Source organism: Erithacus rubecula, assembly GCF_903797595.1.
Source record: "Erithacus rubecula genome assembly, chromosome: 8".
NCBI classification, from domain to species: Eukaryota; Metazoa; Chordata; class Aves; order Passeriformes; family Muscicapidae; genus Erithacus; species Erithacus rubecula.
In genome coordinates this window covers 27,661,513-27,676,519 of record NC_136659.1, presented here as the reverse complement: position 1 = coordinate 27,676,519, position 15,007 = coordinate 27,661,513, and the positions used below count along the sequence as shown (strand labels likewise).

The window sequence follows — 15,007 nt, the reverse complement described above, 5'->3', positions numbered from 1 at the left end:
TTTTCCCTATTAGCAATTCCTAATGTAATTAGCTAAAATCAATCTAAAAGTGAAATGTCATTGAAGTATTAACAACTAGATTTTATTGCCAATAGAAAGTACTGCTCACAAATCATACACAATCAATGAGAAATGGCTTTAATTCATTCAGACTCAGTAACTGGTGATAGAGAAAAGCACTGGGTGTCTGGAAAGCAGATTATAGTTTAAGGACACAGCAAATGATAGGTTTTCCCATTTGTTTTAGACAAAGTACTTCTTTCTGAAATTAGGAGCATAGGGTTTCACATGTAACTAGAAATTTTCAGTGCTCTCATGTTAACACCCAAGCTGGCAGCCCTTAAAGGCTTGTCTCTTCATCAGTGACTGCACATGGATCTCCTAAAGATCCTCTAGGCCTCTAAAGAAGGCCAGAGCTTGTGCTTTTCAGAAATGGAGGCACCCAATAATCACAGCACTGTCATAGAAGTCATATACAAAGAAAAACACTTAAAATACTGATTTTTATCCTAAGTTGTATCCAAAATAGTAGGCTGGCTACTTGTTAAAGGTTAATAATGGGCTCTTTCTTCCAATTTGTATCCATCCAAAAATATCAGGCATTTTTCAATGCATTAAAATTGGGATTGTATTGAACTTAAACTCAGGAGGAAGATTATTTTAAAATGTTCTTGCAATATTCCTTGCTGTGAGGAAAAGGGAGGACAGTGGGAGGAGCAAACAAACAGTGGGAAGATAAGTATGTCACCTCAGAGCATTTTAAAATTTTTAAACCTCTTGACCTGGACATGGAGACCTTGAAGATAATTCAGTTTAGAGTTTAACTGCCTGTCAGGGAATTACTTCTCTTCATGGCTAACACTTTGGCATCCTCCTGCAGTCTGTCAGGTTAATGGCAACATTGCTCTAATCATGCACAGAATTTGACATTATGAGACAGTAGAAAGGCTTTTCATTTCTCGAATTCTGCAGAAATTCTTTTTATTCAGGTTTGATTTTTTAAGCAGTTCTTGAAACTCCAATGAAAACATTTTTAGTGAGGCAGGTAAGCGCTTACTGTTTGCTAGGCATAGCTCATTCTTCTTTTTGAAATCAATTTAAAAAGTGCTGTCCACTATTTAGCCTCTTTCAGCAGGAGAAAGAAAATGGTCTTGAAGGCACCTCTGAATTAATGCTAAATAAGCTGCCTGGTCCATTCCTCAAAATGACAGAAAACTTTGGAATCCACATACATCAACCAGACACTTTTCTTTCACTTTCTGGGTGAATACCTGTGTACATGCTTCACTCTGGACTGTGACACAGAAACACCATGCCAGGATCTCATTCCCCAAATCCAGCTCATCAGTGTCCAGTAAGGGTCCTACAGTGCCCTGGCACACACATAATGCTTCCATTAAGCTCAAAAGAGAAATCTGGCCTTAAAACTGGCACTGGGTACTGCTGAGTTTGTGGATGGGGTAAATTAACAGAGACTTTCACTGCCTTCCACTGCAGTGTGTTCCTGCCAAGGCCCTTGATTTTCATCTGAGCTGTGGGAAATTGCCATGGCAGGTCAATGCAGAGAGAGTACCTGTGAACTGCCCCACATAAATCAAATAACTGTGGGCCATATTGACCTTGTGTGATACTCACAGTTCTTAGGAGAGAGCATGAGCTGCCCAAGAGCCTGAGCTATTTGATAAGCAGCAGCCTCCCTAAGAATCCTTTCAATAGAAGCTCTTTGACTGTGGTGTGTATACTGCAGGGTGGACCACAGCTCTGGAAATCTGTGTTTGGATCATGGAACTGAGGGACTCAAGTCCTTCTATGATTCTGAGTATCTGCAGATGGTCCAATACACAATGAAAGCACTAACCCTCCTCCTCTGGCCCAAAAATTTGTGAACCATTGGACACCCATGTGAACAGCCCTGCAGAGAGACTGTGGCTCAAAGGCACTGACAACACACACAAAATGAAAATACTCTTAATGCATTCCAGCATGTACAGCAAATGAATCCAGAGCTTTTTAAGCAACAACTCTCAGAGCTGTAATTATGAAGCATAACTTGGTCAAGGTTTACTATTTATCATAACAACTCCACATAATAAAAATATATGTCAAACCTTCAGAAGGTATTTATTAATTTCAAAAACAAACACATGTTCTAAAAATACATGCTTGAACTCTGTTACTTTATCTGTCCTCAAAGGTACCAAGGAGTGTGAAGACTTATTTAATCAAAGCAAAATTTATGAGTTTGCTAAATTTTGTGAAACAGGGGTGAAAATTTGCAAGCAGTTAAAATGTGATAATAATGTAAAATTGTGTCAATGAGTAACACCAATCTAATTCCCCACAGCAAGAACAGGTTGAAAATGAGGACACATTTATATCACACTGATTTCAACAAAACTTAAACAGATAATATATAAGTATAATAAATAATATAATAAATTAAATAAATACAGTCCTCCATTGCAGTAAATGTTAAGAGCTATAACCAATTTCTCTTCTGTGTTCCTGAGATGCAAAATCTCTGTGTCTCTTTGAAATTGGATTGGTAAAACTGCCAACAATGTAAGTGTTTCTCAGTGAATTATTAAAAAACAACATAATGACTAAATCATGGTGTGGCATGATTGATGCATGAGCACTTCATGCACCTGAGTTTTGTTTCTTTTTGGGCAGGAAGCTGAAATTCACAGAAAACTGAAGTGCTATAGAGAGCACAGCTGGTTTTTCTTCATCAACAACAAAGTTAGTAAAATTCTCCTTAATTATGCAGTGGTTATATAGTGGTTGCTTCTCAAAGGACATGCCTGAGGCATCTTATCATTCACATGAGTAGTTAATACTATTCTTGAACTGTAAATCTCAAATTAAAGAGGAGAAAATTTAGCAAATGTCTTTTATTTTAAAAAAAAGCCACTAGTGGAAGTGGGTAGAAGTAAACTAACAAACTCATACATTTGTATTTAGAAAACTTTATCTTTAGCATTTTGACTGATTTGGTGCTGTGTTTTATTGGGGATTTTCCTATGAGAAACTCAGGAAAGGCTTAATGCAACTTCACCAAAAATAAACACCACAAAAACCTCTGGGATGAAACATACAACTAATTTCACCAGTGGGCTCAGAAAACAACATCAGCTCACTCCTGCCACCTGCTCTCAGATATATTTTGTGCTTTGAGTCACAAGGGTTTTTTACATGATGAAAAGTTCTTATCAGAGGTAACACTTTACAATCCATTTCTACATGGCTCTCACCTCAAAGATGAACTTGGAACTGCCGAAGTTAGTTTTCTGCTTCTGCCAAAAATTATCAGGTTTTATAATCAGGGCAACATGAATCTCAGCAGGAAAGGCTTCTTGAAGGGTTTTTAGGAGAGGCTTGATCAAATCCCATTTGGATCCCCGCATATCGATAATAACAGTGAATCCTCGTTTGCAAACATCTTCACTGCAGGAATAAAAGCACGTCATGGTAATTAATATTGTGGGCAGCCACAGTGAGACTTGGCTTTTGTTGAGGGTGTTTGGTGCTTCAGAGCAAAGCAAGGAATGATTAACATAAAAGATAAAAGATAGTACAGTATAAAGGCTGTAAGAAAGGTCATATTAAATTGACTATAATGTAGTGTACATGAAATTCAAGTGTCTAGATTACAGTTTAATCTCTAATTTTCCAAACACATGTAAGTCAAATATTCACTAAAAACATACATACTTTCACACAATTGAAAACAGAATCAAATACATGTGTATAGAATTTTTTATGTGTACATACAATGGATTCTGCTTTCAACATATTGAACCCAGGCAAAGTCAACAAGCAGTGTCCTGTGCCTTAGCATTGCCAGCCCCTTTTAAGTTTGGGTACCTTCATTTTTAGAGGCCCCTTTAAAAAGTTTCACTTCCAGAAAAGTGTCATGTCCAGAAAAATGCTTTGCATTTACTCCCTGACAGGAAAGCCCTTGCAACTCAGCATGTGTGCTGTTATCATTGGGGCCCTTTTCCCTCACAATTGATCTTCCAAATGCTGCAGGACCTTTTTCAATCTGCAGTCAAACTTTCCCCCAGCCTGTGCTCCTCCCTTCTCAGAAGAGCAAGGCAGTTATCTGGCCAGGTCACTGGCAATGCATGGAGCCCAACAACTCCACAGCATTCCCTTGCAAACACATCTCTTCTTTTTTCTCACAAGAAGAGAGAAGAATAAAAAGACATGTCAATTCAAGCCTGTGCAGCTTTCAGCATAGCTTTACAAGGGACATAGTAGCATTTATCCTCAGAAAAAGAGGTATAAGTATAATGTAGAAATTGTATGACTGTCCCTCCTTTACAGAAATACTCTGAGTGCACAAATACAGAGAAGGATTTTTCACTGCACTCTACCTCTTTAACTTTTTAAAACACTCTTTCTGCTAATAAGATCCATCTCCTACATACTCAATGGATAACAGTCCTTATAACTAGATTTCTGGGCTAGAACAAGGACAGGAATATTCTTCAGAGGACACACACTAGACTAATGTATGTTGAGAATTTGCTAACTTGAGCAGTCTCAACATAGTGCCAGACAGACATGGGAGAATGGCCACTGATCCTGAGGAGCAAGATGGGACTGCTTTCTTATTCTTTTCCTGCAACAAGCAGCTATTCACTACCAGCAGTATCCACAGTCCTTGTAACTGGACCAAATTTCCAAAAAGCTTAGTACATTTTCAAATATGAAACTGATAGGAAAGAGGGATACAAAGGAAGGAAAGGAAGAAGAATAATCATAGAATTCTTATGTTCAAGACACATCAATATGTAACCACTTTTACACCAAAAATACAAACTCCAAACAGTGCTTTTTATTGTAAAGACAATTCCCTACTTCATTTATCACACAGGCATGCAAAATCCTGGACGAAATATAAAAGTGCAAAGGTGGGTACCCCTTTTCAATTTTAGTGCAGGAAACATACAAATGGATGGCATTTATCATTTTGAGAAAATGAAATTCTATTTCAAGATTGTTGCCCACATTCTTGCAGAAGTAATTGCTTGCATTTCTTTCCTTTAATGTGATGAATGGTACTAACTTGTAACAAGATCTCTGGGTCTTTAGTCTCCTCTACATGATTTGATTCCCCCAGCACAGTGATAACTCCACATTCTTCTGACTTTTTGCAAAAAAATTAGCTCCTGATTTCTAAACCTGCTTGTCAAAAACTATTATTTAACAGTGTTTAAACTGTTGCGAGACTGAAAGCTGCCTGCTCATCATTTCTACTTTCAGTTGCAGAGCTTGCTGCAGAGAGGGTGCCTTGGAGAGCACTTACTCTGCACAAACAGATAGCCAGATACTAATCAGGTACTAATATCTCAAAGAAAGGAGTGTGAGATAAGAAAACTATTTAGAGTGTAACCTCTTCAGGGCAAGGACCATCTGCCATGCTGTTTGTTTAAGGAGCCTGCCTCGCAGGAGGTCTCCAGCTTCCTATATTCATACTACAGTCTTCAGCTGTCTGGAATAAATTCCAATAAATTACTTTTTCAGGAAACCATAAATGCAAATCCAGGGAATTAAAACTAATGAATAATAATGGTCTGCAAAAGCAAAACTGAACGTGGATGTGAAAGCACAAAAAGCTAACATAATTGTGAGGGCACTTCACAGACAATTTATTAAAAAAAAAATCAAGTTGAAGTTGCAATATCCAAATATTTCCAGCTATTGACAGCATCCTAAAAAAGTTGGCCTGGACATAATGACGCTCTGATAAACTCTGGTGAGGCAATCTGGGACAATCTGTCATCTCTGACAGTCACTCATTTTTCTTCAGTTACCTCAGCACAGATTGAGGAAATGACATGAGGTTCCTTTTGAACAGTCTCGCTGAGCTTATTAATTTTATTGCTTAAAAGCACCAACTCAAACCCTTCCCAATTTAGCAATTGATCAGGAAAAGCATCAGTAGCAATCAAACTTCCTCCATATTTTCCAGGCAAGATGTGCTGTATTCCTGGCTCCCAGGATGACACATCAATACACATATCTATTACACATAAGTAACCACTTCGGTATGGCAATTAATGTTGATTGTGCTGCTTAATTTTTTCCGGTATTGATATTTGACCAGAAACTGGAAAAAACACTCAAATCAAGGTATTTGGACAATCCATCAGCCTTTTGGCTGTGCTCATCTGGATTAGATTTGCAATGGTGACCAGAAATTATTTGATAGTTGATAAGTCATTTCAGTTGCTCCATTGCTTTTAAGCAAAGACCAGCTTCTAAGTTTAAAAAAAATACCCTAGAATATTTGTGAAAATAATACTTATGATCTGGATTTTTTTTAAAAAAGGCATAAAATTGAAACTCAGAAGCAGATGTGATAATTTTGTAAAAATAAATGCCTCTATTTTAGTTCCTAGGGTACTTTCATAAGGTTATTTTCTCAAATTTCCTCTTTAATTCAGGCACGCTCTAAATTGTATTTTCTTTGGCAAGAGCTGGCTTGCTGGGTACCAAATGAATTTAAGGACTTCATGCTTACTGATTAATCTTTCAGATACCTATTGATTATGTGTATTTTTCACCCTTATGGTTTGGCCAAAGCTTCTGGCATTTGGAAGCTTCAGCACTTGATTAGATGAAATGACATAATATCTCCATTCCCATTTTGCAGTCATGAGTTAATGATGAAGCAGCACATTTAGCATTCCTGTTGGACCACTAAAAGCATCTCATTCTAAATATGATTTGTTAACAAGGAGAGTAAGATCTCTTTTAAGGTGGGTCAGCATAACCTTGTCAGGAGACACTGTCAGAATAACAAGTAGCTCTTCAGGCAACAATATATAGGAGCAAAATCTGCAGGAAATTAATTATTTTTGAGATCACCGTTCCTTTGACAAATGTGGCTGGAGTCAGCCAATTGGTTCACAAGCTGAGGGTGGAAAAGGGGGAGGGAGAGAAGAAAAACAGGTATGCAAAAGCTTCCAAGCACAAACTGCTATCCCAAAGGCCTCATTTCATATGAGAGCTTACTAACTCTGCTGCCTTGCTTCCATATCAAAATTACCAAGGATCACTTCAGTGATTGATGTGTTAATATTTTTGATTAGTTGCAATCTTTTATTCATTTTGAGTGTGGTTTGTTTACACAGCTTGGAAATAAAACTAGACAGAGAAGTTTATAATCAGCATCACTCACAGGCTTTCATACTTTGGTTTCACATCACCATGTTGAGCCTGAAGTTCACCTTGTCAATAGAAACAGTCAGTACCTGTATTCATAATTTACTTTCCAGTACATTTAAAGGACCAGATAAAGTACTTTTTAGAAGACCTGTTTGCCAAGCAATCCTGAACCAGCAATACTTATTAAAATATTTTGTTCTATTTAATTGCATCTTTAATTGCAATCTATCAAATTGCATCTTGCTAATTATCCCAGTTAAGAAACGTGTTCCTGTGCTGTCAGTCTGAGCTGTCACCCACATCCCCCAGTGACAGTGGCTGCTCAGTGGGATGAGACTGACTGTGCTTTTCAAAGATCCTAATCCTCACATCTCCCTTCTGTGCTGCTGTATCAGACACCAGGGGAGCAACTCAGTGATGCACAACACAAGAGCACCATCACTCTGGAATAACAATTCACAGCAAGCTGCCACCAGAGAACTTCAGCTACCTAAAAGACTGTAGGTGGACAATCTTCATCATAGATTTTCCTGCTTACATTTTTGAACTTGGTTTCACAATAGTTTTTTCCAATTAGAGAAGAAACAGTCATCCAGACTCCACTTCCAATTAATACTTTCTTCCTTACTTTGACCTAAATGTGTTTATTCTTTTTCAGCACTGAAAAGGAGTCACTCATTCTCACTTTTATTTCTTGAAAAGAGAGAGAAAGAAAGATATCAAAGCCAGTTTCATAGTGGCAGCAGCTGGACATAAAGCAGTGTTCTAGAGAAATATCAGTGGAATGTAAAAAGACTGTGAACCAGTTTGTTCCAGCCAAAGACAAGCCTCCTGTCCCTGGTTTCCAGCCTTAGGGGACATGAGGTGTGTCTGTGAATGGCACAAGAATGTAGATGTGTGGGCTGCACAGCATCCACATTCAACCCCTGCCTCTGGCCCCAAGTCATCAGGAAGGGAACAGAAAGGCAGCAAAAACCCATATACTGCAGCAGAAGCTAACTGGTGCCAGATGGGTTCTCCTGCTATTCCCAAGCAAGTAACTCATTTGGTATTCAATTTTTACATCTAAGAAAAACTGCTCTGAAGTCAAAGCAACTCTGTGGTAAAATGATGTAAGCCAGTAGAGCACCAGCTAGGTGTAAGAAAACCTTTTTCCAATATGTAACCATGACCCCATGAGTGCCTGGGAGTCATTCTGAGAGGTGCAGGTCCCATTGGTATCTCTCTCAGGTTCAGCAGGGTTGTGTTGAGCTCTCTTCTACCCACCTAAAAATTCAGATCTGAATCATTACAGCCCAGACCAGAATTGGGACCCAAAGTTCTGCAGGCATTCGGCCTCCTATTTAATTGAGCAAATAAACACTATTTGAGAAGCTTCCCATCTTCATTCACATGGCAAAGATATAAAACACAGCTGCGTCCAAAAAATGCATGATTGCAGCTGTTAAAGCCAAATCTGGAGGACAAATGCTATAATTTTTCACATTCCTGTTAAGTTTCTGCTGGTAAATGTTGCCTTCATCTAAACCCATTTACTCTCTTCCCCTTTTGTTGCACGTCTACTATATTTGGATCAATATCTGGCAGGTCTTCCTTGAAACAGCTGCTGAGATAAATATGAAATTAATCAAGGCTTTGTTTTTGTTGAAGCAGGGCTACATTTAAAGATTTGTTACCACAACAAAGAAATATTTGAACAGTAAGTACCATTCAACTCTCTCTTGAGCATTTAAAGTCTTGTATTCGAGATGATTTAGCAGACACAAAACAAAAATGCTTTACCAAATGAAAATTATATGTTCTTGACATTTACTGGAAAAAAATAAATATTAGGGTTGTGTTGAAATATAAACACACCATTCTTGAAAAGGTTTGGATGAGCAGAGGCTATTTGAAGTAGGTTTGAAGATTCAATGCCATTGGATTCCAGAGGAGAAATAAATATATATGGCTGTGCTTAGCACAGTCAAGCTACTAAGATTCAGAAAATAAATGGATCTTTTTGCCTATGTTATGAATTTTTTTCACAGTTCAAAGAAGGAGACCATGAAGGTCATTTCACATGCTGTTAACTTCACTATGAAGTTTAGTCTATGGTCAGCACTGCCAGATTTTCACATGAGGAAAGGGATACTTCATCTGGGCAATGAGTGCTTGGGCTCTTAGACATTGCATCCTAATTTATCAGCTCTCAACATCAGTGACTTAACAAGTGAGTGAATGGAGCAGGGTGAACAGCTCCAGGATTCCAGGCAGTGCCATAAAACAGAGTCACCCCAGAGTGGAAAGCCTCCAGATTGCAAATACATACATTTCCTTGAAACACATTGTGGGAGGCAGAGAAACCCATAGGGGAAAGACCTTTACAGCATAAAGAAGCCTGCAAACATGTTCAGCTCATGCAAAGAATGATTAATGTAGGTCTAGGCAGTTAACAGCAGCACCTGGTAAAATGCAATAATGTCCACAGGCAGACACCATGCCAAATTCCTTCCTGATGCAGGCAGGTAAAACCACTCTGGGACTTGCACATTTGATCCAGGGCTCGACTGAGCTCACAGATGATGAGAGGAAAAAAAACCTCTTCAAAGATGGTAAAATCACTTACTTTTTCTACATAGTACTGACATCTCTTGCAGTAAGCACTCATCAGTTCCCACACCCTGCTCCTGGCAGTGCAGGAGAGCAATGCATACCCATTTACAGAAGAACTATAATTAAAATAAGGAACTAGGGAGAGAAGATGAGACGCTACATATCAATTACAAGCAAGATATTTCATGATGAGTGCAGATTCTTATGAAAGCTTTACTGAATTTAAAACTGAAAAAGGCTTTTATAACAGAAAAATATTCTGGTCTACCTTTTCAGGCTTTTTTTTTTTTTTTCATTTTTTTACTTTTTTTTTCATCAGTCTAGTTAAAAAAACCCCAAACCTTTGAATTTTATCAAAATATTTTTACTGACATAACAATTTAGAGGTATGTCTGTGGGGAATTTCTAAATCTTTTGGATTTTTTCTCATTTAAAAATTTGCATTTCAAAACAGCAGATTCTTCCACAACTGTCTTAGCTTCTGCTTATTTGCAGTTCAGGCTTAAGCATGAGATTCACTGTGCACTTTATGTCTTCTAAGCAAAAATGGTTAAACTACTCCTTAAGACTTACAGGATTTTGGCCAGAATCCACAGACGTAAGGGCAAACACTGGATTCCAGTGCATCTGTTAGGAGAAAAGGCTGAGTGCTCCATCCCAGAAACATTCCATGGTCCATGGGTCTGTTTTGATGCTACATGAGAATTTCAGTTCTCTTTAGAATTACAAAAATTAAAAGTTGATGCCCCTTTTTTCCCTGAGTTGGACAATGAGGACTGACCATGACTAATAAATGAGTGGTACATTTTTTTTTTTTTTTATTTTGAGCTCCACCCATATACAAACAAAGCAGGTCTTTGTAGGCACAATGATTTACCTAAAATAGTTCAGTTATCAGATAGATGCTTCCTGCCATGCCAGGCTGGGTGAAGACTGCCTGTTGTATTACATCCAGAAAGACTTGCTCTGAAGCTGCAAAATCAATCTATGTTGTAAGATATACTTGTAAAATCAATTTTTGTGTATTCATTCACACAGCAGACTTTACTAATTCTTTCAAAAAGCTACCAGGATGGCATTGAGAGTGGAAAAGTCCTTTTAACAAAGTCCTCAGAGACAGGGGAAACTGTGCTATTCCTAATCCAGCTGCAAAACCTCTAGCTCCCATCCAATTTATTCTGAATGTGTCTCCTAGAAAGGCCAGGCCTGTCACAGTGTCTAGCAAAAGGGGCTGAGCCATGCCAATGTAGCCACTGGATATGAGGTATCATCTCTTTTTTATGTGTGGAGACATAAACGTGGGAGAGATCAAAATCACTGGAGCTGACTGAGCACAAACAGGTTGATAACTCAGTATTTCAAAGGCAGTAGAAGACCTGAAAGATACTGTTGAGTGTGAGTGAGAAAACTGAATCTAAAAAGCTTCTGGAAAGCAAAAATGAATCCAACACTTAAAATCCTGGCAATAAATGTACAAGCCCCAGCTGAGTCTGTCTCTGAGGTAACTGTGAGTGCCTTCCCAAGATCACTTGAGATATTTCTCCAGCCTCAGATGCTGTCACCTTTGCAGGAGACAGAGTTCCTCAGGTGCCAGGGTATGGTCTCCTCAGGTTTACCATCCCAGCACTGATCCAGGCTGCTGGGAATGCACACATGGCTCTCATGGCAATGCAGTTTTAATGTTGCTTCCCTTACAATCCTGAATGTTCATCACTATTGCAAATAATTTCAGTTCTCCATCATTACCTGTACCTATCAGTCACCTCTAACTGGAAAAACCAGAGGTATTGTTTTATCAGCTAAAGCAGGTTCAGGTAAATGCTCTGAAAAGTAATTGCCTTGTTTCAACTGCCTGCTCCCTTTTCCTTATTAGCTATTTTGCTTCTCTATCAAAAGCACAATAAAACTTCACTGGCAATTCCATCTAAAAGTGGCACATGTGAATGATCATCAACCTATTCATCTCAGGAATTACATACCCCAAGTGGTGCTTTTCCTGCTGACAGACCTGAAAATTATATTGACAAATTAACATATGCCAGGATAGTAATGATAGGAATCTGCTAGTCAGAGAACTTACAATTTATTGTAGATGTCAGCAAGCCCACAGCAATGAAAATCAGAGACAGCATGTTCTTGAAATACTGCACCTAATTATATTGGTCTAATACTGAGCTACTCATTTGACCTGGAAGAGGCACAGCAAGCACACATCAGGCCAAACCTACTCCACCAGACTAATGGGTTTCCTACCTGTGAGTTAAACTAATGCCTCTATAATATCTTGTGCAGGAATGGGCTCAATGCTTTGGGTTTCTGTAGCAAGCTGAATAACCATAGTTACCCCTTCCCCTCTCCACCAGAAAACAACTGACAAGAACCAACAGAATCCATTTCACAGTTGCTCTGCAAACCTCTAGCCTCACACTGGACACATTCTCCAGTTTAAGAAAAGCCTATGATAGGTGAGTCCCTGATACTGAGACAAACAAATATGTGTAGCTATTTTCCTTGCAATTACAGCTTCACAAGTTATGCATTTTTACACCTGGTTGGAGCACTGTAGTCCAAGGCATGAGACTGAGTCAGGTGAACCTCTCTGGGTTAGTAATCTCCTCCTTGTGCATGATACTACACTTTTCTTTGTTGAAACCACTGCATTCTTCCATTGAATGTATTATATTTACCACATCCTCAGACACAGGGAGGATCCATAATTGCAAAAAATTGCAAATAGTCATGGTTGCCTCATAGTTAATTTAAAAAAGCTTAAGAGAGATCAGTTAATAATCTAACCATGTGCTTATTTATCCACACTGGGATATATTTTCTGTTACACGTGTGCTGATTTTATATAGGAATCATTTATTGCTCTATACATATGCTTATCTAATTGTACTGCATACACATGCTTTATTAAACTCATAAATGAGCCCATTTATGGGTCTATGTGAAAGTAGGCCCCTTCATATTTTATTTATAAGTGTGACAATAGAACAGCATTGACATAGAACATCCATTTAATTCAGAGGATTTAGAGATGTCCCACGGATTTTCTATTTATTTTTTTTTCCAGAATCAAAGCTTTTGGGTTTTTTAATTAGATTTCTAGCCCATCTGCTTGCAAAGATAGCCTTGACAATATAAACTAATGCACGTTTGTCTTGCTGAGTCTGCAGCCAGGAGAAGAAACAATGAGACTAGAACATGAACTTGCATTCTCCATCATATTGGGGTGCTAACTGAAAACCCAATTCTGGCAGCCTAAATACCAGAATTCTTAACTATTTCACTGCTGCTAATTTTGCCACCAAACCTGCAAAAACAACATTTGTCAAAGCCATGAATTATTCACAAAAGCTCTTGCCCATTTTGACGACCATGCTGCACAATTCAGGCTGTCAATTAGGACTGGACAAGAGCCTGGCCAAATAAACACGCCTGCAATTATAATCAAGGATTTGCTCTTTTTGTATTGTGTAGAGTAAAAGCAGTGATCACAGCATAATCAAACTAGTACTTGAAGCCTATAGTGGAAAAGACTGCAAAAGCACAATTAGTGGGGATTTGATGTAGAACCCACAGGAGAATTAGCTTAATGCATAATTTTTAGAGCTTCATAACATAAAACTAAGGAAAACAAGTTAAAACCTCTGTTGCTATGACAGGCATGACAAACAGCAGAGAAAACGCTCAAATACACTCAGACTTTTTCCTACTAGTTGAAAACAAAACGCATACTGAACTGGTCTGTTATGAGAGGATGCTTTACAAACTGCTAAAATCATCCACAAAACTAATGATTCAAAAAACCAAAAATAAACAAACAACCCTGCTTCCAAATGCAAATAACTGTTTCAACCTTCTTTGATATAAGTCCTTCTGAAATAATTGTCGCTGTGTGTTTATGCCCCTTAAGCAAGCTCAGATCATTGGTATCTGAGAGGGGAGGTAAGACTGCTCTGGGTTTATGACAGTGGCTGCTGCCTGAATTATCACATTGTGGGGATGTTGCATGGATGCAGACATATCCCAACCCTGGGGTTTTTAAGGACAGCAATGTTCAATGACCATATTTCTTTAGTCCTATGGCCCATCTGATAAAAATATCTTCCATCTGGTTCCTGTTTGTATGGTTGTGCCTCACAATAGAAGGAGCTTCATTAAGCAATTAAGATGGTGCATGAAGCACATGTTTACACTTGCTGGATGTGGATGGACATATGATCACACTTGACTGCTTTTCTGGAGGAGGATCACAGTACTTAAATAAGAATTAGTAAAGGACACAGTAAGTAGAAGCCTGCAGGCCAGGCAGGCCTTTTACTGCTTTGGTTGACCTCTTGCATCAGTTTCCAATCTATTGTAGTAAATTAATGTGTTAGCCTGAAAAAGTATTGATATCCTCCTTTCATTTGTGACTAAGAGCAGACATGGTGAATGCATGTTTCCACCTTAATGATTTCCTTCTTATGCCCCTGGCAACTTAAACAATGAATAAATATCTTTATTCTGTCTTAAAATGTATGAGACTTGTAGAAAAGTCTGAGAGCTTGGTAATGGCTGCCTAGAAAAACCCTCTCTAGTTTGTTGTCTTGAGATTCATTTGTTGCCTGATTCTGTTTGCAGAGCAGATATATATTTCAAGTTCAGTCAGGTTCTGTTGAAGTCAGCTGTAGCCTGGAAGAACCAACAGGGGAATCCTGTAATTTTCACAGGAGGAACACATCAAAGGTAAGAAAAACTAATTGTTTGATAAATCAGTTGAGACTAACTCGTAAAATTACCTTATATATTAATTTACTTCCAACTAGGTTAAAATCCACCCCCAACAATCCTGTTACATCATCTGGTGATCACGATTTCTTTGATCTTCTCTTTGCCCTCTCTACCTAAAATAGTTTATCATTCGCTTTTAGAATTTGACCAATATTTGAACCTATGTGATGTAGAACAGAAAGTGTCCTAGCATTGGAAACATTCAATTTTATCACTGCAAGAACAAACCTACATCATAAGAATACATAACATAACCTGTTGTATCATCTTCAAATGTAACATCTTCTGAAGGATTTTAAAGAGATTTTCCATGAGTAACCAGGTGTTAAATAAAACATGGTCTAATATTATGCTTTAGAGTATTTCACTTGAAAACAAAAGTGGACTTTGAAAAAGAACAAATAACACCCCAGAAAATCTATGACAATTTTCTGTGAAAAGGGATTTACTTCTT

At 38.2% G+C, this 15,007-nt stretch overlaps 1 protein-coding gene across 11 annotated transcripts in view; it reads right to left on the bottom strand.

Annotated features, from left to right (window-relative positions):
• The window catches only part of KALRN (kalirin RhoGEF kinase), a 457,536-nt gene that overhangs the window by 270,455 nt on the left and 172,074 nt on the right, over positions 1 to 15,007 (bottom strand). For all 11 annotated transcript variants that reach the window (XM_079310809.1, XM_079310810.1, XM_079310805.1 and 8 more), the window contains exon 4: positions 3,255 to 3,447. In XM_079310809.1, the coding sequence (XP_079166935.1) occupies positions 3,255 to 3,447 (193 nt within the window). The remainder of the gene's footprint in view (positions 1 to 3,254; positions 3,448 to 15,007) is intronic.